At 38.3% G+C, this 24966-nt stretch overlaps 1 protein-coding gene across 10 annotated transcripts in view; it reads left to right on the top strand.

The window, feature by feature from the left end:
* Window positions 1-24966, top strand: part of ST7 (suppression of tumorigenicity 7) — a 137590-nt gene that overhangs the window by 92661 nt on the left and 19963 nt on the right. For all 10 annotated transcript variants that reach the window (XR_006938465.1, NM_001105672.2, NM_001397449.1 and 7 more), the window contains 4 exons: window positions 817-971; window positions 4206-4303; window positions 15193-15307; window positions 24302-24374. Coding sequence is in view for 9 of the 10 variants with exons in the window: in NM_001105672.2 (NP_001099142.2) it covers window positions 817-971; window positions 4206-4303; window positions 15193-15307; window positions 24302-24374 (441 nt within the window). In the remaining variant the exon portion in view is untranslated. The remainder of the gene's footprint in view (window positions 1-816; window positions 972-4205; window positions 4304-15192; window positions 15308-24301; window positions 24375-24966) is intronic.

The following is a 24966-nucleotide window of genomic DNA, read 5'->3' as shown; positions in this document are numbered from 1 at the left end:
GAAGCGATTCCCCCCTGCATTTCACCTTTCCCTGTATTCCTAAAGCAAGTTTCCTAGTTATTATTTTATGGGGGGGGATCTCTACAATTACATTCATGATCTGATATTTGCAAGTGCTATAGATCCAGTATGGCCAGCGGTATGCCCTCGTGGCCAAGAGAGCCAGTGGTACTCTGGGGTGTATTAAAAAGAGTGTGGCCAGCAGGTTGAGGGAGATGATCCTCCCCATCTACTCTGTCCTGCTGAGGCCTCATCTCGAGTACTGTGACAGAACAAGGGGCAACAGGCACAAACTGTACCACAGGAAGTTCCATCTGAACATGAGAAAAAACTTTTACTGCAAGGGTGACAGAGCACAGGCTGCCCAGAGGGGTTGTGGAGTCTCCTTCTCTGGAGATACTCAAAACCCACCTGGGTGCTTTCTGTACAAACTACTGCAGGGAACCTGCTTTAGGAGGAGGATTGGACTAGATGATCTCCAGAGATCCCTTCTTTTCGTATCACTGCAATAATGGAAACGTTTTATGTTAAAACAGTTCATTAAGCCAGTCTTGATCTCCAGTGAGTTTTAGTCCATATTGCTTAGTGAAACAATGCTTTACTTCCTGGGACATATTTCACTAGGCTTACTAGGGCAGTATCAACACATGAAAATCATGATCTGCTTGCCCGAGTATTTGCAAAGGGTCACCAGAAAGATATATCACTAAAATTCCTTTGCTTCCATATTCAGTTCATGCTTGACTGTCTGCATATCTTTGTACAGTTTTTACTTCTTGCAAATTTCTCATGGTTCTTCTTCTGACATTTCTGCAGATGTGCTACTGCCTATATTCTTTTGGCTGAAGAGGAAGCAACAACTATTGTGGAGGCAGAGAAGCTGTTCAAGCAAGCTCTGAAGGCTGGAGAGGGCTGTTACAGGCGCAGTCAGCAATTGCAGCATCACGGTGCCCAGTATGAAGCCCAACACAGTAAGTTTCTTTGGAAGAAATAGCTGTTGCTAAAAAGGGAGAAATTCTGGTAGTGGTACCTTCTCTTTTTTACCTCTCAGAGCTATGTACTCGGGATTTCATGTTGGCTGCAATATGGCCATAGAGCCGCATTTTTTTCATTGTTTTTGCCTGATTCTGTTATTGAGTTGGCAATAGTCAGAATACAGATGCATCTTTTCTGTCATGGCAGAAAGTGCGAACCATTTACTTAACAGAAAATGGAAAGCTGCAGAGCCAAAAGAGATTTGATATTCGGAAAATTCTGGTGACTATCTTAGGAAGTTGAACTAAAATGCCATTAGCCATTTTGAAAACGTAAGCTCATGTGAAAAGACAGTAAAGAACAGCAGAAACAGGAGCGAGTTGGTGCTTTGCCAGCTTTTTCCATCAGCAGCAATGATAAATAAGTACACCACACTGTCGTGTGAAAGTTAATGAGATCCATTCGCCAGTGTGACATTTGAAAAGCTAGGTGCATACATTAAGAAAGGTCATGGAAACATTAACAGCTGGAATAATGTAGTGCTGTAACTGATGCTCTTGGTTTTTTGCTCTTCTTTTTTTTCTCCTTTTTTAATGTGGAGATTTAGCTGCTGTAATGATATTTGCTAGATGTTTCTTAATTCTAAGAAAATACATAAGGTTACACTGCCAGTAAAAGAACAGAAAGATAAATAAAGCAAACTGATCTAGGTTAGTTCTAGTCTACAGTGACTACCTCAGGCAAAAATAATAGGAGTGGATTACGTAAGTGCAAGCACTGACATATTTTGGGCATCTGTTGCTTTCTCAGGACTTGAATTCATAGCCTCTGGCTGTGTCATGTAATTTGAAGATTGCAGATAAAAATTGTACAAAGTGAAATTGTCTGTCATCTGTGGTTTCAAAAGTGCACACAAGTCTATACCTGAAAGCCTGAGGTTTTAGAAATCCTGGAGGTGATATTTTAAACATTTGCTGGATATAAAATGATATTTAAGATGATACATTTATGGTGATTTGCTTATTTTTGGAGGAAAACAAATAGAGAGCAGCTGAGCCCTTGAAGCAGTTTTCAGGTTCTAGCAGGCTTATGGCCGTCCACAAAACCTTAGTTTGTACACTCAATCATTCTAAGCACAGAAAAATGGCAGTAGTTGTGTGAAAAATACACAACAAGACTGTCACAATTCTTATGCTGTGAGCAAATGTCCAAGATATCTTAAATCTTATCTCCTTAAGCAAATTTAATTGTGGTATCTTTTTAACTTCTGCGTGTTAGAAAGTATTTATCACTACCGTCATCATCAAATTTGACACCCTGAACCTTCAGATTTACAGCAGAGTAAGCAATCAGCTGAGTCTCCGAAGTATGCTGCCATAGAGTAAGAGGGGCTGAAGAGAGACTGCCAGCTCTGACCGTTTCTTGGTAGAGAGATTAGATTGTCCCACTCCTCCCTGCCTTCGTCTGATAATTTCAGCATGGAGTTAGAGAAGCTCCAGCTACAGGCTGTGCCTTACACACAAGAGCTTCAAGTAGGATTCTTTGGATTATATGCTGGATTTACATGGTTTGAGAAGGTGAAGAGCTCAGGTTTCTTTAAAGAAGAAGGACCATGGACACACGCGTCTGTAAGGAGACCACAGTTCCTCTCCCTCTTTTGCAGTTACTCCTTGGTTCTGAAGTGTCTGTTCCATTTCTAGTCCTTCAGGTTGACCTTAGGATGAGAAGTGGCCACTTCATCTTGAAGGCGAGAAGATGACTACAACAACAATATGTTGTTCAATTTTTCTGTGTTAATGTGCTCTATCTTTCATGCAGTGTTTCATGAATACCATGAATTTTAGGAGTGGATAATGACTTTGGGTAGTCAGTTCAATCTCTTTCAAAAGATTCTAGTTACAGAAGGTGAAGGCAATCTCCTGTTTAAGGTGGCCCATAATAGTCACCCTAAGTAATTAGTCACCTCAGGAAATATTGGCCTGAAAGGTTGTCTTGATTTCATAATAAATAAATGCCTTTTGACCATTTTTTTCTGACATGTCTGGAAAGGCCTTAAAATTATACCTCTTAGTTACCCTATATAAACATGTTGAAACAGATGTAACTAATAAATTGTTTATTAAATATAGAAGAAACAATTTGGAGATAAGAAATTACATAATATAAAATATAGCTAATGAAATTCCTTCCCTCCCTTATTTTTCTTCTAAAGTCAGACCTTTCAGCCTGCTGTTGGATCTGTCTGAAAATCGTAATCACAGCTTTAAAACAGTCTGTAGGTACTTGGAATGTTTTCAGCTCACATCTTGTTCTTATTATGAAAGACTTGAAAATGTTAGGAACAGAGGAATCTTTACAGACTGCATACGTGAAGATAATTTGTAGCAAGTGTCTTATATTTTCTCGATATGGTAATTTTATAGATGATTGCCTGTCCACACATTTCCTGTTGGTCCAGAAGTATGTTAAAAGTTCACGTTGGGATTATGGAGAGAGAATGAGAAACCAAGGATCAATGAAAGAGTGAGGGTAATTCAAGAGACTAATTACTGCAGCTGTTTAGTTTCTGTCTTGGTCGGGACACCTTCCAGCACGTAGGATTGTTACGTCTGAAAGATGTGAAGTTGCCATCCATAGCTGTGAGGAATTTGAAGATGGTAGCAGGGTAACAAGTAAAGGCTCAGCAAAAGGGAGGTTCAGGGTGTATTTATAACCAACGACTGTTAGAATAAAGGTGAGGAATTAGTTTATTGAATCTCCTATTAACACGTGTGCAACTTAACTTACAAAAACATAAGACAAAACATACATGAGTTTTCATGGATGCTGTTGTCTAGACCAAATATATGAACTGGTAAGTAATTTGATGCCGTCTGTATAACTGCAGATTTTTGTGCCAGTGTTAACTCCCCTGAGTGATTACTTGATGGTCTGTATCCTACAGAGCTCTCCAGACCTTCAGATCTGCTTATATTTCACAGGTGTAAGGCCAACATATATGTCCTTATTTGTAACACCATATATCAAGAGTAATTCCTCTGGTTTTAGTGATGTTCTATCATGTCTAAGACAGCTGAATTTGTTACATTTTTATTGGAATTATTGTGAAAGCATTGATGATAGTGAATAACAAAAATTATATAGAAAACTTTCCTGTTGGAATATTAAAGAACTTTGTTTAAAAGAAAGTCTTTTTTATCTTAATGCTGTTTCTTTTTCTTTTTGTGCAGGAAGGGACACTAATGTGTTAGTTTATATTAAGAGGAGGCTGGCAATGTGTGCAAGAAAGCTGGGAAGGACCAGAGAAGCAGTGAAAATGATGAGAGATGTGAGTTTGTATTTTATTTGCATTTGATACACTCGTAGTAGCACAGAAACGATATGCGTTAGTTACAAATTAGTAACTGCTCTTGAATGAGCAGTAGTACTGACAATCATTTTGTATGTGTAATGTACATAAAAGCTAAGTTAATACATCCCTTCTAAGGTTGCAAAAGGAACACTAAAAAAATCACAAAATACCACATGGATGGTTGTATTTCCCATCGTGGTATGTATGCATTCGAGTGCTGCCTTTAGTTATTCAGTCATGAAATTACATAGCTTCTTTTTTGGAAGACTTCCTCTGTGACACCTAGCCATGCACCTAGAATGCAACTGACTTAATAAATAGATCTTAAATATTCTTTGCAAATACCCTTAAATACCCTTTGCAAAGCTGCATTTTGGCTCTTTGCCTTCTTTGTGACACTGCTCAGAACTGAAGACAATGTTATTTATTCATGCAAAACTTACTACTGAGACGTCAAAAGAAAGTTATTAATCTGTGGTGAACTAATTTCCCTCTGAGACAGGGGATGATTTTACTCAGAATTCGTAGGCTACAAATTTGAAACATCAAACAGTAGCAAGCAGGGGAGTGGCAGTAGGTGCAACAGTCCCCATGGGGCGCTGTATAAGTTTCAAGTGCATAAAAGGCTCAGCTTTAAAGATAGCTGTGCACAGCTGGCATCTCATTGATTGAGATCTCCTGCATGCAGGTGAGTAACACAATAGTTTGAGGCAGTGACTTGCCACACCCAAGGTACAAGTCTGTGACTCCATGATATTTTTGAAAACATTGAATAGAGTTCATCATGATGCTAGTCCTCATCCTAAGTAATCTACCAGATGGTAGGAGGGGAGCAATTTTATTTCCTTTCTCTGGTTGAGGTTTTTCAGGCATACAACTCTCACTTCTCAGAATCCCTAGGCTGCCAGATAGAGGTGTTGAAAATGAACTTGTCGAAACCCAGCCACTGTACAGCTATGAGTGTGAGAAAGAGGAACAAGGAGGAAGAGGCCTGTTTTTGCAGCCTCGTAGTCAACAAAGTCAGCTGGGAGAAAATGTTTTCAGTCCAGCCAGCTCCACTGATTATTTATCAATTTCATTACACAGGCACACCGGGACAAACACTGAAATGCTGGTGGAAACACTGAAATTCTGGCACTAATACATAAGAAAGACACAATTTTGAATTTCACGTTCAAATGTCGCACATCATAATGATGGCAACTTCTGGAGCTTAATATGGGCTGCCAAATGTGTCTTATGATTTGTAGACAGGGCTGTGTTGAACAGGTCTTCCATGAACCTTTCCTCAGTTGATGTCAATGCATATGGTTAGCAGTGCATCCAGAGCAGGATCTGGGGACTCAGGTGATCCAACCAGCCCTACGTTTCTTATGCAGAGTGAGACCCTGAATGTTTTGCTTGTACTGAATGGGTTACTCTGTCACTAGAGAGAAAATACTGTGCTTTTGAAGTTCAGTATTATGTTGCTCTTGACAGATGACAGTGACAGGGAGGCCCAAAGTCATCATTTGTTAGATGTTTGAAGGACTGAAGACACTTTCCTCTGTAGGAGCATCCCGCTGAAACAAGACAACAGAGGTAGAAAGACAGTTTCAAATTTCTAGAGCTTTAACACAGATGAGTGCATTCTGTATTTTTCCACATACAGACACTTAGCCAAATCCTCCAAACTGAATTTAGATGCCTCTAGAGCTCTTTGTTGTGAGTGAGCAGAGCTGAGAATTAGCAGGTCCCTAGATGAAGTATAAAAGCAACAGTACCTCTAGGTCACAATTCCAACACATTAAGAGCAAGAGTAGCATCAAGTCAGCTTTGCAGATGCTTTTCTTAGACTGACATGGAGCTATTTATTTCTGATGAATGCACACCACTATTTTTTCATGGATGACATAAATAATATATTTATGAAGAAGTTTGAACATGAATGTGTCATTGATGGTTTCTGTGTGATTGATGAGGGAGGAGATGAATTTATTCACTCTAAGAAGAACATGAAAATGTTGGCTGGGGACTGCTGAATCTAGCATCATGGAACGGAGGGTGGAGGCCTTGTTTGTGTTTGAAAGATTGAAAACAGATTTCTCAAGGCATGGAACATGATGGAAATGAAGTGTTAAGAGGTTCATGACACCATCTGGGAAATATGATTGGGATGTAGTGAGTCTTTACCACTTTGAAAAAATAAAATATTTGAGAGTGTTTAATTCATGGCAAATACAAGGCCATCTTGAGGACATTACTGACGGATTACACTTACTTCAATTTTAGGCAAGAAAAGAGAGAGATCCTGCTTAAAACACCTTAATGGAAAGAAAATGAGTTGCTGGTGACTTTAATAAGATTTTGGATAATTGGTTTTATTACACTGTCGATAGGAAAATCATTTAATGTAGTACTTTATTGAGGATATTTTAATTATTTCTTTCATTGTTGAAATCAAATAGGAGTCTGTCACTTCTGTGACTGATATTGAGATAGCATCATTTTGTTGACTTTGCTGCGCTGATTTCATTCACTTAGTTCAGTAGAATTAATCAGAATGACTAACCTGTAATTTTCATGGAAATTTGTCATTTAAGTACATATAGGTGTTGGTTTTGCTTATATTTCTGGTGATAACTATTTACTATGGTTCACTATAGAAACCAGCAGCTGTCACTGTTTGTATATATTGAGTTAACTTGTGATCTCATTTTGATTAGCGTGTTGTTGGCATAGCTCCAGCCTAGTCACCAGAGTTGTTCCAGTTTTATTCCTCTTTATATAGAGCATGATATGGTTTGTGAGGGAACCAGCTCTCTTTTACCGTCTCAGAGGAAAAAATCTTCAGTGCTGGTTGTTTTATTTGTTGGGCTGATCATGTTAGGAGGATTTAAACTAGCGTGTTCCAAACGATGCTGGAAAATTCAGTATGTGCAGAGGAGAAAGGCTGTAGTGGTGACTGTGAGGAATCTTCAGCATTCCTAATCTTTGCTTGGGGATGTTATTGAAAGGCAAGAAACTAGGTGCTGAGGAGCAAGGGTAGCTTTTTGCTGTCTGTCTGCTGATTTCCCTCACCTTTACAGGAGAAGAAAAGTACACTGGGTGTACATTTTATGTTTTTCATTGATTGGAAGCCAAGATGTGTGGAGGGTATGCTCTTCTTTCTGTTCTTTGGCAGTGACTGGAGCAGTAGTTGTCTGCGCTATTGACTTTCCCTTGATTGAGACACTGAGTATCCAGGTAGAAGTGCACGGTGCAAGAAATTGAATTCACAAATTCATTCTAGCTTCTTAGGATTGTTCTGGAGAAGGTTTGGGCTGTGGAACAAGCTTTCATTGAAGGGTGATGTTTACAAAAGGGAAGCAGGCAGAAGGCATGCAAGTGGATGGAGTGAGCAGGTCTCAATCATTTTCTCTTTTAGAGAGATAAAACAAACCTGCTCTCCTCAGGATGTTTTTATCTCCTACACTGTGGCCCTGCAATTCCCTGGAAGCTGCTTTGTAGTCTTAGCAAGTATATGTTTCCAAGCAGTGGTGGAGTTGCTGCTTGCCACATCCTTTGCAGCTTTGGTTAGCAACAAGTAGCATTTAGGAAGAGAAGACACTCTCCAGGTCTTTCCTCAGCACTGAAGGTTAGAAAACAAAACCTAAGGGTCAGAAATGTACATTTTATTTCATTTCTGGCATCAGTCGTGTCTGCTGAGAAACAACTCTTTAGTTCATTTTAAAGGGCATAGAAGTTTACTATTATGGACCTAGCTCTGAGAATCTTGCTAGAGATATTTCAGTTGGGCATGTTTGTGCATTTGTCTCAGTAACCAACTGCAGTGTCTAAAATGCATATTTTGTGTCACGAAGAACAGCAAGGAACTGTCAGTGCCAATGCAGTTTGCATTGTTAGAGAGCTGAGTGCTTATCGGCGTGCTGCATGATGACTTCTTTAAACACTTGTGCTGAACTTTTCAGGTATTTTAAAAGGTACTGTCACATGGAGACATCAAAAGGGTACTCAACCATACTAGGTCAGTTCTGATGACATGGGTGGGTTGGGCTTTTATCTTTTAATGGCCAGCAGTATTAGTGGTTTCTGCTGCTGTGCCAGTTCTGCAAATGTAGCTTGCTTCCCTGGCAACCTCTTGACCTTCCCTGGCAACCTTCGACTTCGAATGCTCTTTTCTATTCAATATTCTCTTGAATTCCATATTTCTGTGTGCACTGCTGACTGCTCTCAGGCAAGGGGAACACAACCAGAACAATGTTCTGCACCTTGTAGTGTCAAGCTGTGTGAAAGAAAAGAATCCTGACTGCTAATAAAGATGTTATGATCCCTAGCAACTTAACAATGCAACTTCTGCAGCTGCTCGCATCCGTGCCTACTGTCTGTCTCTCCCAAATTCTTCTGTGCTTTAGGCAAGGATTAGTGAGTCAGTCTTTGGCATGTGTTGCACAGGTCAGGCAAAGCAAGCTTCTTTGCTTTGAATGCAGTGCTAACTTTATTAAAATCTGTAGCATTTATTCAAAATGCCATTTATTAAAACTGGAAGCAAAAATTCTTCTGAGTTCAAGAGACTGAGAGCTACCTTTTACATTTTAGATAAGCACTACTCCTGTGAAGCATGACAGTTGCTGATCTCCACTACAGAAAAGTACCTTCAGTTAGTTCTTGTTCAGACACAGAAATACTGCAATAACATTAGAATATCCTTCATTCGAATGGACTCTTAAGTAAAACAGAGATGCCTGTGATTGCCCTAATGGTGTTTATCCACCCATTTTACCCGCATGTGAGTCAGACCCCTCACTTTCTGTCACATCAGTGATCCTGTGCAAAACCCTCAAACCTAGGAATTTGGTGACTATCACTTAAACATGATAATAATGTTTTTCGTATAACCTATGTTTCAAATTGTTACAGCTGGGTGACTACAAGAAGAGATTGCCTTTTTAGCATGTGTCGAAAATATGCATTTTTCTAGCACAACATTTGAGCTTTGTCAAAATATTTGTCCGATACACTGAAGGGCATCTTGCACCCAAATGGAACGAAATGTTTGTGTGTTGAGCACATGTCCTGCAGAGCAGAATACTTGTTTCCTCTACTAAGGCTTTTTTCTGACAGTTTGTTGAAATATGTCTTTAGCCTGCTGAGCACATACTTTGTATTATCAAACCCTATGTGGAACAGACAACCACAACTGATTTTTCATCATATATAATGTATATATCCAAGGGTTTCACAGAATCATAGGATGGCTTGGGTTGGAAAGGACCTCAAGGACCATCAAGTTCCAACCCACCTGCCACAGGCAGGGTTACCAGCTGCTAGAACTAGTACTACACCAGATTGCCCAGCACCCTATCCAACCTGGCCTTAAACACCTCCAGGGATGGAGCATCCATAACCTCTCAGGGCAACCTGTTCCAACACCTCACCACTCTCAATAAAAAACCTCCCCCTGACACCTAATATAAATCTCCCTCCTTGAGTATAAAACCCTCCTTGTCCTATCACTATCTACCCTTGTAAAAAAAGTTGAGAGAGTTTATAAACTCTCTTTAAATATTGGAAGGCCGCAATGAGGTCTCCCCGCAGCCTTTTCCTTCAGCCTGTATTCGTAGGAGAGGTGCTCCAGCCCTATGGGAGAGGGCTCCTATGTACAGGGTTTCCAACACTGTGATCCTGTTAAGACAGAGTATAGTCTCAGAACATAGTCACATAGTCTTGTAGAGACTCTGGTAGTTTGCACTCCTTTTTGTCAGTCCTTTTGCATCGCTTCTTGTCCAAAGGTTTTGTATGTCCTTTAATAATGTTCATCCATCTCTCTAGAATCTCCTAGCCCATTTTTGAGCTACTGGATCATTTCCTTCTTTTAATTTCATTTCAAAGCCTACCTCTAAAATGATGAAATTTTCTGCAAAGTACTCGAAGATGCTGTTGATGAAGTGTTTTTTTCTGAAGAGGGCTATAAGTAATGACTTTATTTTCATGCTTTATGAAGTTGCTGATGTTTGACATAACAAAAATTATTAGTTTCTCATACTACTTTTGTGTGATGTGATTATTTAGTAGTAAATGTACATCTGGAGCAACTTGTGCTCTTCTGGTTTTGTGCCACATCTGCCTTTAAAGTTCTCTTTATCCCTGGAATGTGCATTTTTACAGCATAGTTCAAGTAAAAGCATTTTCATAATTATATTCCTTAAAATGCTGAAGTCTTACTCTGAAGTCTTTAATCCTCCAGTTAAGAGAGAACATACAGGCTACATGTTCTAGCACATTTCCTTAGAGTTTACATACTGGGTAAGATATTTCTCTCTTTACTGTCTAATCCTACTTTGAACAAAAGACATATTATCCATACATATTTTGGAACACTAGAGCTAATGTTGCATTTGCCAAATTAGAAGTTGAATATCAGCTAAATTTTATAACCATCCCATCCCAAAGTTAATGTAAAGTGGAGCCTTTCTGCGTGCTAACCTTTGCTGACGTATCTTCTCTCCTTGCCAGGTGAGCTGGCCAGGGGTTTTTGATCTCCGTTCTCAGACTTGGCAAATGAGCTCTACTGTGTTTGGTTAGGTGTCGCATAGCTTCAGTATCAGAGTGTTTACAACAACGCTCTTCACCGGATCATTTTTAGCTTGATGTTCTAAGAGAATAAAGTTGATAGAATCAAATCTCAACTATCCACCCATAGAAGGAACGTTTGATCCATTATTCAGATTCAGTGAAATTTGTGAGCAGAATAGAATGTTAAAGATAATACATTTCTGCAACTTTTATGGGAAAAGTAGCTGAATGAAGGAAAAAGATCATGTTGGTCATCTGACCAGAGAAAATCTTGAACATAATTTTTTTCTGTTAAACATCACTGAGTCCATTTGGAGTGACATGTTTCAAATGCCTCAAGCCTAGGGCAAGCTTCAGAGTTTAAGACATCTAAAAATCCAGCTGTAGATAATAAAGTACTAGGAAATTAGGGTTTCTTTTTTTTCTGCTCAGAAATGGCTTGATCTTTTGCCTTTTCTGCTTTTGTTTGTTAGCAGCACTTACGGATTATAAGTCACATACCAGAAAACAGCTTATGCAAAGTGCTGATGAAATTAACAATACTATCCATGCTGTGTGCTGGCTTTTTCAGTGGTGGCTGACAGCTACACCTGGAAGATGGCAGCTTGGTCAATCCTCTTATAGGAGACAGATTTTACCATTTCAGATAGGCATGGTGGGAACAGATGGGAGCTAAAGTTGAAGCAGTTTCACTGTTTCCACTGAACTTATTTGTTGTTGTTTCTTCATTTCAAGTTGAATTCACTTTCCATATTTATGAATGCAGTCAGTTGAAACCATTGATTTTAAAATATTTGTGTTTGTGAATGTATGAACGTAAGCAGCAATGAATGGTTGTGTGCACTGCCCTTAAAATATGTGGCCATCTGTACAGCCGCAATGCAAATAGAGAATAAATGTGTCAACACCAGGTTATGTATAAGATCATTCATTTATCCACCTCTGTATTCTCTCGGGTCCCATGGCCTAGTCTGTAGGCATAAACTATAACTTAAAGCTGTTTCCTACACAAATAATGTGTCATTGCTAATTGATACATGAGGTTAATGTCATCACAGGGAAAAAAAATGGATATAGCAGTTACAGCTACATTCCTTGAAAATGTTTTAAAAATTATATCTAAATGAGAAAATGCTGATGATGGAAATTTTCTCAGGGAAGGGAGTCCTCTTCATTAAAGTCTTCCTTGGGAGATATAACTTGTTCCTCATCCAGTAAATCAGATTGGGATTTCCTTGTACCATAAAGCATTTTTTGTCATCATCACTCTTTCATATCCATCACAAAATCACTGAACCTACACCCTGCAATATGGATTGGGGTGAGTCTGGATATACAGCCCTCCTGGGACTTGTGATAAGATCTCCAATTGTGTCAGACTTATTTCCAGAATTTTTCTGCAAACTTATACTCCCCAAATGTTATTTATCTAAAAAATAAATAATAATAATCATAAAATTATCTGCAAAAGCTACCATATCTGTGTGTTTGCAGTATAGCTAATGAATCTTTAAAATAAGTGTTTCCCTTTCTAACGATGTATTTATTTCCCCTCAAATTCACAGAGCAATTGGAACAGAGTATGGGTTAATGCACTAGGGAAAACATTTTGACCAATGCGAGTTCCAGATAAAATCCTTATGAGCATATATTTAGTATGATATTTGATATCTGTTTAATCATCCTATATTTTAAGGATTCATGGCCACGCTGTGTTGATTTTCAAATGGTATGAAAACAAGCTTAGCTCAGAGGAGTACAGCTCTTTCGTAATGGCCAACAGTCCGACTAACTCAAGTGTGAGAATGACATTTTCAGTCCTAAGCAGTGTCCAGTGGCTTTGGTGAGAAATCTTGAGCACTGAATTTGGTGACTGTCTCTGGAGATCATAAGGTGTGGAGAAGAGTGAAAATAGAGCCTTTATCTTGTTTTTTAAGTGTAGTGGTTGCCACTAAAATGACAGCATTTGTCTGTTACAGCAAGGATAGTAAGAATTAAAAGTGATAAGCCGAACAATTCCACCAGTGTTTGTAACACCACAGAAAATACATCTTTGGGTTCCAAGGGAGGTGTCTGCCTCAAACTGGAGTCCAAAGAAAAGCCCAGTGCTGCGAGGGTTTCTGGAACATGAGGGTGCCTTCCTCATCTTGCACTCGCAGATGGTGCGCCCGTCTTTAATTCTCTGTGTGGAAGATGGGCCGGCCCTGCTCCCCATATGTGAAGGAGGAGCGGGGAGCCGGCCCACAGTCAGCTTTCCATTGCTCCTCAGTGTGACGCAGTATTTGGCCTGCCTTCAGCGTCCAGCAGGAGATGTTGTAACCCCTGTGGCTTTTTATTTTTAACTTCCCCAGCGTTTCCTCTCACCGTGAGGCCTAAAACATGACCTGTCATAATGTGCTTCCATCTAATTGGCTTTACTTTTCTGGGAGGCTTCTCAAAAACTAGATCTTTACCACAACTGAAAATTAGTGGCAGTAAAAGATATATACTGACATAATGAGCTCATCCTCTACTTTTTGTAATTTTTTTTTTCATAGCAATTGTGTTGTCATTTGTGCACAGCCAACTTTAGAATAGCTGTGCGGCTGTTTAGTGTTGTTTTAATTCTGTAGCTTGAATTTTAACTGAGTTCATTCTGACTCAGACTTCTTAACACTCGACCCTTCCCAGCTGAAACTCCTGTTAACACGCGTAAATTCAGAGGCCTTCTAGTCCAAGCAGTGACCTTTACTCCGCTGCTGTCTTAGGCGAGGTTTATCACTCTGACAGAACCTAAGTAGAAAAAAAATCAGTGAGTGATGTCAGTGAGAAGCAAAGAGAACCAGAGTAGGAATTTTTACTGGCCACAGTACATCTGTCACTAGCTGCAGCTCTTCCCTTTTCTTCGCTGATGGAGGGAAGGTTGTTCTGCCAGCCATTATTCATTCCCAGTGAGCAGGGATAATCTTTCTTAATCCCTTGGAGGGGCTTGTTTGCAATATGTTCGTTCTGTACTTTAAATCACTTTTTACATAGGACCAGATTCTGTCATGCTTTTTCCTGCCAAGTAGTAGCTTCGACTGCTAAATATGCAATAGTGAGTATGGACAAGAATGAAAAGAGATAGAGACTGCATGCTGGATCCATAACTGTGAAATCCAGCTATGTGAATTTTCACCTGCAGTTATTTTTCCTCATGAGCAAGGATGTAAACTTTTTTATGGTCAAAATTCTTCATATAGACAAGCAAGCAATAAGTCCATTTTTTTGGAAAAGTGGAGAAGGAGGAAAGCCTGCAAACTGCGCAGTTCAGTTTGTGTTCTCCTTCACAGGTTCATCTCCAGCCATTAAAACTAGGAGCATTATGGCCATCCATAATGTACATCACATAGGCAGTGCTAATAGAACAACCATAAAGAAGATAGGAGGAAGCAAGGTTCTTGTAACATTTCAGTTCTTTGGAGAACCACTCTGATAATAAATATACGTATATTTAATCATTTAAGCAATAAAAATGATACTCCTAATAAGTGTAGCTTCAAAAAGGAGATGCAGTAGAAAATGACCTTCAGTTGTTTGAAGCTATGCAGACTTTGAAATTGAAGATGTCTAAGAAGAAATTCTTGATATTCCTCAGACAGTTCACAAAGTTAAAGGCACTTATATGGAAGAGGGTTACATTATTTTAACTACACCCTTCATTCAGCTTGTCATGCAAGACAGATTCTTTACTCACAGTGCTAGATTTATATAATGCATGCCTTTTATATTACTGTTGTTTTTTTAATTTTATTTTCACTGCCAGTATTGGCCATTATTGTAATTGTTTTTTGAAGTATCCATGATTACAAATCATAATGACACTTAGTAAATATAGTTGCATATATGTAAGCTTCTGTCATTTGATTTTGTTCTGATTTTCTTCAGAGTAATTTCTATTTTTGCTACTGGTATGCCAGAGAAGTACTGGATTGCTCACTACTGATATTTTAGAGTTGCTCTGGTGAAGATTCTTATCCAGTACAATAAAAAAAACTATTTTTCATTTTGAAGAACAACACCTGTTAATTGTATGAGAGTTGCACATTCAGACAGCAGTGTTCTTGGGTTTGACTAATTGTATGTTATGCAAAGCATGTCTTGTCAAGAAACCTGACCCAGTGTCCATTTAGAGCTCAAAAATTTCTGAGATAATAGTGAACTCAGGGAAAGAGACAAGAACACGGGGAGCAGAGGGGTTTTAGCTTGATGTTAGTTGTTTCAATGCATTTTGAGCAAGAAATCATTTTCCATGTTAATAATCTAACCCTCTCATGTGTTACTGATTTTAGTTGATGAAGGAATTTCCTCTTCTCAGCATGTTCAATATCCATGAAAACCTGCTAGAAGCTTTGTTAGAACTGCAAGCATATGCGGATGTCCAGGCAGTCTTAGCGAAGTATGATGGTAAGTCCATATATATATATATTTTTTTTTCTATGTAGTCCATATATATATATTTTTATTTTTTCTATATGTATTCTTTCTATTTTCTAATGCACACAAAAGCATTATTCATTAGTCAAGCTTTTAAAATTTAGGAAATACTGCAACTGAGGTGATTCACACAGGCTTCCTAGATCCCCTTACACAGCCCTTATTCCAAAGATTACGTATTAATTTTTTTTCCTGCCAACCCTGCTTTATTCATTTCACAAAGTAATGTAATTCACTTACTAGAAGCTCTCCAGTGATGTTTAAAGAATGCCTGTTTAGGTTCGGCAAACTCTTCATTGCATGCTGTTCAAACATTGTCTGAAGACAGGATTATCTGTTCCCATGTGGACTTCTCATGAATGTTGACTAAGTTGCATACAAGTACTTTACAAACATTAATTGATTTCACTTCACAGCAACTTAGTGAGTACCAAACTTCATATCTTATGGAGAAAAGTTGGAAAGCTCAGAGGACTTGGTGAACTTTTCACTCTCATTTTCAGTATTTTTCATAAGCATTGGCCTAATGCAGTACCTGTCACTTTTTTTAAGTCACACCTCTTCTTATAGCCATTTGAACTTAAAATTTAGACACCACAGTCTCAAACAGAGAATGGACAGTGTAAAAATCTCCAAATGGCATACTTTGTTTAGTTAAGTGAGATGAGTTTTCCTTGTATTGTGTAGAAACTTTGGGACAGAAACAGGAATAGATTCCAGTTATCTTGAACAGCATTCATCATCCTTAGCAATGTCACTCTTATTTTCCCCAGTTTACTCGCTGTCCACGTGGTAAGTTCTGCAAAAATTGAGTCAAGAATGCTGCAGCCATCAATTTCCTGTTCTGTTACTACACGGTCCTCAGAATAGCATCATTCTATGAGCTGGAGTATGGCAAGGAAGATTAAGAAAGGAAAATTATCCAGTTACACAACTAAAAATTAGATGATAGTATGCGTGAACAAAATGACTGAATTAAATGAAACAGCATAAATTTTAATATTAACTCTTTCCCTAGCTGTATCTTGTAGCCTTTAAAATGTTTTTAATGATTAGATCTTACAAGTTTTCACGTATTCCTTAAATATGACCACCAGTATGGGCCCTGGAATCTATATTCAGTGTTTTGGCCACTCTTTCTATTCGATTCTTCTTATAAACCTACCATAATTTTCATTCTGCCCTTAGCTGATCTTTCCTATTTGTTTACTGAACTTCTTTCTACTTCAGCTGTTTTGCACAGCAAGTTTCAGCATTGTTTTGCTCCCAATTTCTACTAAGAGTTGCTTGTTCAGCCAGTGCTGCTCACTCCCAATTTCATTCTTCTACCCCATGTGTGTACCTGTACAGGTTTGCTTTTCAGGGCAGTGATGGTCATAATATATCTTCTCACCCACTTTACAGTTCCTGTATTAACCGTCTTTTCTTTCTCACTTACCATCTTTTCCACCTTCCCCTTTTTTTTCTGTGGCTTCTGTCTTCTCTTTGTTGAACTTTCTCTGCCTGAGTGCCAAAACATCAAACAGTGTAAGAGCCCATAGAGGCAGAAACCTTTCACTGTGAGCTGCACTACTTGGCCCCATATCATCACATTGAACAGTGGCAAGAGGATAATGTGTAAGTTCATCATAGTACTGAGAAGTACACTTGATGAACAAAGAATCTTTAGAGGGTATAAATGAAAAAAAAAAAGGCAAAGGTTCCATTTAATATGCACTAGCTGCTTTCTTCTAACATTTTATAGCTTAGGAAAGTAAGATGAATTTTAAGGTTAGCAGTTGACTACTGGCTTACTGCTAACGTGGTCAACCTGCCAAATTTCAGCCTGTGGCAGAACTGAGGTATTTTAAGGGAAGTGGTTGATTGCAGGCAACTGTTAGCAGTAGTTGCTACTACCAGTCCAGCATGGAATGTTTTCAACTCTTTCTGGAGTTGAATCGTTCTAAGCGGAGATCAGAGTGTTACTCAGGTCTTTGAGTACTGCCATCCAGTAGCAGTAGTGACTCTACTAGAGATCTTGGTTATGCTTAGTTTGGTTGAAAAAAATCTGCACTTGAAGTGGTAACATGATACGTGATCATCATGCGATAGAGATGTAGTTCCCCACAGACTTTGCTTTGGCACATTAGGAAGAAAGTAAATAGAAATGCCTACATTTCTGCCCCAGGTATGGTGGGACTTTAACACCTCATAGTCTTTAATGTAGTTCTCTAATAGTAGCTCTGGGACATAGCAGACCTATGGCAGAACAGGGAATTAAATCAGCCTTCCCAAATCTCAGATTAAACTCCTGTGCTAGGTCTGCTTTTGCATACTGAAGCTGATCTCTAGTTTTGAACAATATTGTGGTAGCACTTTGTGTTATGGAAGATGATAAAACTTGAAGGTGAATTTTGTTTTCTCAGAAGCATCTGATGTAGTCAAAACTGAGGTTATAAATGTGTCAGATGTGGGTTTTTTTTTTTTTTTCAAAATAAAACTTTTTACTTTATCTATTTGCATTTTCGTCTCATTCTTTGCCTTATATAAGCAGAGTTATTTGTATACGCTGGGTAAACACAAAGACTCCACAAGCACAGGCTTAACCAGTATGACTCTTACAGCTCGTGAGTCTCAGAAGGCTCATCTCACGGAGTCTCAGCTCATTTTAGAACTCATCAGCTTCATGTGTTGTAAGATTTATTGGATTATAAAACAATGAACTCATTTATGCTTTCCCATCTACAGTTTCTGTTGGTCCCACTCCACTGTCTTTTTTTTTTCTTTTTTTTTTCTTTTTTTTTTTTCACTGGGACCAAACCTGATTTATTGTATTTTGATAACATGTGAACAAATTATTTCCTTGAGTGGCCTGCCCCCACCCTGGGTTAAAACGTTAGAACACACTGTGCAAAACCTCAGTCTCTGCAAGCAGACACACTGCTTTACCAAAAGCCGTGTGTTAAATAGTGTTTATATTATGCACCTGGCAACAGAGCTGATGTCTATACTCATTATTCATGGAAAAAGGGCCTCATTAGTGGGAAGTCATGCACTGTTGCTGAGCTACATCATTATAGTTTCAGAGTTCAGTGCCTGTCAATAGAGTGCAGATGACCTAAATACCATTGAATTCTAAAAGAAGTTTTGGCTCTGTTTTGACACATATCCATGTTATTTACAGCAGACATGGTTATGGATGCTGAAGAGACTGATGTTGATGGAATAAGCTTCTGGTATTCACAGTAGATAATGTTTATCTGCTCTTCCCTTGCTTTTTAAACTAATTGTTTTTCAGTGGAGTAGGTCTGCTTGTTGTGATGCTTAGAACAAACAGTATATTAACTTCCTTGGGCAGCCAGGTCCATTGACTGCTATTCTCTGGTAACCTGGGCATTGTGTGAAAACTCAGACCTTTCTGGTGATTGAAAGTAAAATTTACAAAGGATAGAGGCCTATTTATGTAGTTGTAGTGATGCAATGGTCGCTCCCTAAACCACTCCTTGTTTTCTTTTACTTTTAAAGTCACTGTTTACCAAAGAGAATATAAGCCTTCTGGGCTGCAGGAGGAACACCTTATCATCATTCTCCTTTCACTTAAACACTTGCAAAGGAGAAGGATCACATCACCATATAGACAGTTCTGAATTCTGAGTTCACTAGAAAAGAGAATTTAGAACTCAATAAACATAGAAATAAAGTGTGAGGGTCTTGATTTCTTTGTTTTGTCTCTGTCTTTTGTTGTGTTTTTTTTTTTTTTTTCATTTAAAAAGGTCTCATTCTACTCCATGCTATTACACTTTTATTTGGTAACTGCTTACTTCGAAGTTAGTGTCAAATGAAAATGTAAATCTTAGAAATAAACAATTAGAAACAGTCATATTTGTCTTGGAATATGCATGTTGATCAGGAATTGATCGTATTCTTATTTGGTCTTGGAGTACAGATTGCAGAATTATTTTTAGTTTGACAAATTTTCCTGTGAAAGTCAAGCATAAAAGGAATTTGGACCTTTCCTGTTATGAAATCCAAATAGTTAATGTAAAGAAATTAGATTTCTAAAATGCAGCACATTCAGGGTTATTCTACTTTTTATAGTCTCCCTCTGTCCTTTTCTGTGTCCTTACAACTTATGAAATATGTAAATTTTAATTACAGCATTTCTTTTGTAAATAGTTACAGATTGATCAACTAATCAAATGGAGTCTTCATTTATATCAGCTATGGTCTCTAGAGCTTTTGTGTATATACATATTTGAGATCATAGCTGTGGGCCATCAGTTTTGTTACTCACTGTGATAACGTCTGATGCTACTGAGGAGATTTTCTACCTGGTGGAGCTAACTTGATATTTCTTCTCCTCTGTAGTGCAAGAAAGAGTTTTTCTCTGAGTTAAAGATATAGCAAGTGGCAGTATGGAAGCAACCACTCATGGCATTTTGTAATAGTTCAGTTTATTTGAAAGAGAGACCTTGAGTTCCTCTTAGTTAAGGTCAAACCAGGCCTACTCTACCATCTCAAATGCAAATCAGGTAACACCTCCAGTTTGGGTAACAGCAGTACCAGGAGATGGTTTGTTCTTTTTCCCGACATTTTCTTCTTCAGTTCCTGCATCTGAGAACTGATTTCTTTATCTCAAAATCACTTGTTACCTGTTACTTGGTCTTTCCATCAGTTCTCTGTCCTTACCAGCTGATTGGCTTTTTAGCTGTATGATTATGCTTGGGGTTTTTTGGTGGATTGGTTGTTTCTGTTGACACAAAAAGTCTAAACTAATTGCACTGATCTTGATCTTTTAAAACTTCTGTAGGAGAAATGGTTCCTTCCCCTCTAGGTGCATATAAGATTGAGCAGAGTAAAATCAAGAGAATTGACACCTGACTGGCTGCCAACGTGTTCATTTCAGCTATGACATATTTACAACCAGGAGTGAGCTTCAAGATACGTCCTTATCTGAACAGTTTAAGTGCTAGCTGTGCTCATGGCAAAGTAGAACACTCCTCATTTGTGCTGAAATGCTTTTCCTGTTCTTTCAGGGAATCAAAATGAGGGCCTTAGCATACACAGTTGCTAAGTGTTTGTTTGTTTGGGGTGTCTCCCACCAGTGAGGAAGAATGTCAGAGCTACAGAAAATCAGAACTGCTTTTTGTTGCAAGCCCAAAGTCAACATTATATTGTTGTGATCATAGTTTTGCTCTCTCCATCTTTTCTAACTTTTTTTTTTTGTGTGTGGAGAAAGGGCTCAGGTGATGACTGTTCTTGTGGGAGATAACACCACAAGACAGTAGATCTGTCTGACAAAGTGTTTTTCCCTTGATGTTCAGTTCATATTTGCCATTATTGGATTCCATCCCATTACTATTGTTTTAACCATTTTTATCAGCTTAATTCACATTCTTCCAAAATAATTGTATCTTTCTGGGTGGCTGCATCTCTCTTTTGTCATCACTCATCCAGCTGACACATATTTATTTATTAGACCACTTTCAGTCTTTCCCACAAGGAATTCCTTCTGCCACCTGTGCAAGAGCTGACAATCTAGCCTGCAGGTGCAGAGAACTGGGGGAGTTCTGTGCTGACAAGGCAAGTGTTGGCCTATGACTTAAACACCAGAGTCTGCAGATAGGCTGAGGGAGAGAAAATCAGCACTGGAGTTCTTCACCAAGCCATCGCACAAATCCTGTATTCCATCTTTTTTTGTTGTTGCTAGTTTGTTTTTATGTCTTCACAAAACTTTTTCCAGTTTATTAACGCAATTAACAGTTGCGTTTTTAGAAATGTATGAATGAATTTGGTAGCTTAAATATAGTCTCCAGTACTGTACAAGGAAGGACTCGCAGTTTGACTGCAAAGGTCTTATCTGTGCCAAATATGGACAAGATTTGCAGCTTATTTCAGTAAATATTTAAGTCATCTTAATGCTGATAAGACTGCTCACCTGTCTGAAGTTAAGCCCTTAGGAATCTTCACTGCTGACTTGGGAATAACATGTCCTTTAGGGTAAAAAAAAAAAGGGGGGGGGGGGGGGGGGGGGGAAGAATAATTACTGATTAGTGACTTACATGTTCGATTATTGGTGACTAAAGCAATTGCAGCATGCTCATCTTTTCATATTTAAGGCTTTCTAGTGATTTGGCTAAGGGATACTGCCCTAGTCTGTATTCAGATTCATCATTTCTAGGTTTAGTTTCTGTTTTATGAGAATAAACCCCAAGACCTGTTTAGATGATGTATGGCATATTCTGGATATCGTGAGTCAGGGAAATAGTGGTGTTATGGTTGCAGGTCTCTATCCATAGTATTTTTCCATTAGTTCAGTCTCAAAAACAGCCACTTACGAAACAAACAGCGAGAAAGAATTCACTTTTCCAGCCCTTCCAATAGCTGACTGAGGCTAATCCAAAGAACTTGGTTGTTAATTAAGTCTAGACTATTTTGTATTCAGTTTGAAGATAAAAACAGTAAAGAAGAAGGAGAGTCTTTTTCTTTAGATAGTCATGTCAATTCTTACTAGGCAAAAATGTCTTGATGGTTTCGACAACAGAATCACAGTCACATATTTCAGCACGTTGTGGGAACTCCACAAGTAATAATAGAAGGGTGGAAAATAGTATATGTGACGATATTTTCCCAGATGGCTCAAAGAGCTGGACACACTCATTTATGAATACCTTCACTTTAGTTCCTGACAGGGGACTTATCTCCTAGGGCTAATTTAGACTTGATTCCTTTACTAAGTTCAAGTTGTAGCCAGGCATAATTGTTTTACGCTGTTTTCTAAAATATGAGAGTGCAATTTAGGAAATAAAACCTAAATTATATGAGGATTTTAAAGTATTGTAGTAATCAGGCCAAGATATAGAAGAACTAAATATATGTAGTCCAATATGGAGCAAGCAAAAAGCATAACACGGGAGGGAAGCAGGCATGGACCTAGCGAGGGCGATCACTATCTCCACAGCAACATAAACACGAACATTTGTATGTATTTCTTCTATTGCCAAGGGACTGTAGGTATTATCCTCAAATAACTGCTGCTTGCTTATTAGGAGCACAGTTCTGGAAGAGCCCTCCTGGGTAAGTCAGGTTGCCTGCTGTTGCATTCACTACATGATATTACACTTTCCGTGAGCTGAGCAAGCTCCATCCTAAAATTCAGTGTTTTGTTTGCCCCGTTATTCTACCTGCAAATCAGCCTACAAACTTCAGTTCTTAGAAACTGTCTTTTAATCCCCAGTTTAAACTTAATGTTCAACTGTTTATCCTTGTGCCATTATTGCCCTTCACCTAAATGGTTCTCTTTCCCTAGTGTTCTCTGTGGGTGTGGATAGGGAGTTATATCTTTTCTCAGACTTTAATTCATTTGGATTGTTAAAAAAAACACTGTATTTTTATTTACTTCTGTCGTTCTTGAATGTGAGTGGTCAGATTTAAACACAGCGTTCTCTTGAAAAATCCCATTGCTTCGGCAGGAATTTGCTAGGTTTGAACTGACGGAGGAGAAAATATCTTCTGTGAGATAACAATGACTTAGTGGCCCAGAGAAACACTTCAGTTATAAAGGGAAAGTATGATATTCTACTGACCAATTTAAAGACGTATAAATGACTGCAAATCGTTGGGGTATCTGTTTACTGGAAACGGCTTTTAACTCCTAATGCTGAGGAAAACCTGGCATAAGGAGAGTTATTGGAGGTCCTTAGAAACATTTTCTCCTCCTGTTATTGAAGTTGTGCTCGAGTATGTGTTTGTAGCTAGCTTCTATTGGTACAGTAACTAACATGTGCTTCACCTAGTCTGCTCTGCATGCTGTTGATTTTAATTATTTCAGTTGTTACTGTTAAGTAGTCCTGTGAAATTAAGTTGGGATCTATTATGGGGTAGCCCCCAACAACTTTTGTACATCTCACCTTTACTGACAAACTGAGGGATAGGTACTTCTTAGAACAATAGTCTGATTCCACTCTTACAGTTGGCCTAGTCCAGTGCCCTGTTTTTTCAGTATTTACTGTAAGAAGCTGTAGTATTATTTCTAAGCATGATGCTTTTGATAACTTAGTACCCAATTGGGTTTTACTTAAGTAGACAGTGTGCTGTGTGCAGAATCCAGCTCTAATTGTTGGGTATTTTTGTTGGTTTGTTTAGTTGACCTTAAGCGTAATCTTTAACATTTTAATACTGGAATATTTTGATCATTACATAGTATGTCTGCTAGGTAGATCACTAGTGTGGAAATCAATTGTTCTCTATACCAGTAAGAAAAAATGTATGGTTAAGGTTTATTACGCAGTATTGATTACTACCCTTTAAATGCTTTGTGGCAATCTGCTGGTAGAGAACAAATAAAGTTGTACTAATGGGTTTTGTCAGAGTTATGGCTGCTTTTCATATCTGAGACAATGTAAAATGGTCTGAGGCTGTCTGATGAGTATTTTTGTTCAAAATTTCCTTAAGAGCCAAAACAACTTAGTTTCTTGTTGATCTTTAACTAATTGTTTTTTACTTGCATGTAAAATCCACTTAGATGTCTGTCTTAACTTGTACAGTTGCCATCTATGAATATTAAACAACTGCTTCTTGGTGAAAACAGGAGGATGGAATAAGATAGCCCTCATCTATTTCTTAGATATTTCATAAACTGTGGAAAAAATCACATTTTCCAGCTTACCTTTATGTTAGCGAAACAAATTATGAATTCTTTCACTATATCTCTGTCGTGTCACTCTTTGAATTAGTAGTTCTCTATGACCTCTTTTGCTACTTAAATAGCAATTCACTATTATAAGTTTTAAAGTGTATATATTTAACTTTGGTGGAAGTTTAAAATCCACGTAACATGGAAGTACGAGTCCCAAGGACAGAATGTACCCTGAATTCACTTAATAATTTTGTACATCCCGTGCATACTTTGAAGTACCAAACACTTTTTTCTTTCTGCTGACTTTTAAGGGTTCTGATATTTACTTTTTTCTTTCTTTTCCACAGATATAAGCTTACCAAAATCAGCAACAATATGTTACACAGCTGCATTGCTCAAAGCCAGAGCTGTCTCTGACAAGTAAGTGCATAAGAACCACTCTCCAGCAAAATTCCTGATTTAACTCAAGATTTTTCTTAGCTGAGCCCACACCCTGACAATCTGTTGAGTAAGCAGGATAGTTCAGTCCTGCAGAAATTCACAAAATTGATTTGTATCTAAAAAAAATTGCACTGAGTAAACATTGCACTTCAAATATTAGAGAAGAAGAAAAGAAGAGAAATAGCCTCAATTCACTTCATGTTTCACTTCTGTATATACTATCTGGGTGAGCTTTAGCTTCCTAGGTAGTATAATGAATATACAACTAAAAGATGCTGTGCTGGGTGTGCCTTGGCCTTCTAGTCAGTATGATGAAAATTCAACTAAAAGGTGCTGTGTGGCTGAACATCTTCAACTTTCTATAAACCTGATCCCAAAAAGGTAATAAATAAATGTGGATACACTGATAACAATGTCATTTTACAAAAGCTGTCAGAAGACTGCTTAGATAGTGGCAGGTGCATTTAGCATTACCATGTCAGGGATTCTGAGAGGTAGACGTTGTTCATATTTTTAGACACACAAATATCTGCTCATTCCTGTTACAGTTATCTTTTGGGTCTCAACCTTC

Source organism: Gallus gallus, chromosome 1, assembly GCF_016699485.2.
Source record: "Gallus gallus isolate bGalGal1 chromosome 1, bGalGal1.mat.broiler.GRCg7b, whole genome shotgun sequence".
NCBI classification, from domain to species: domain Eukaryota; kingdom Metazoa; phylum Chordata; class Aves; order Galliformes; family Phasianidae; genus Gallus; species Gallus gallus.
This window is presented reverse-complemented; position numbering and strand designations above follow the sequence as displayed.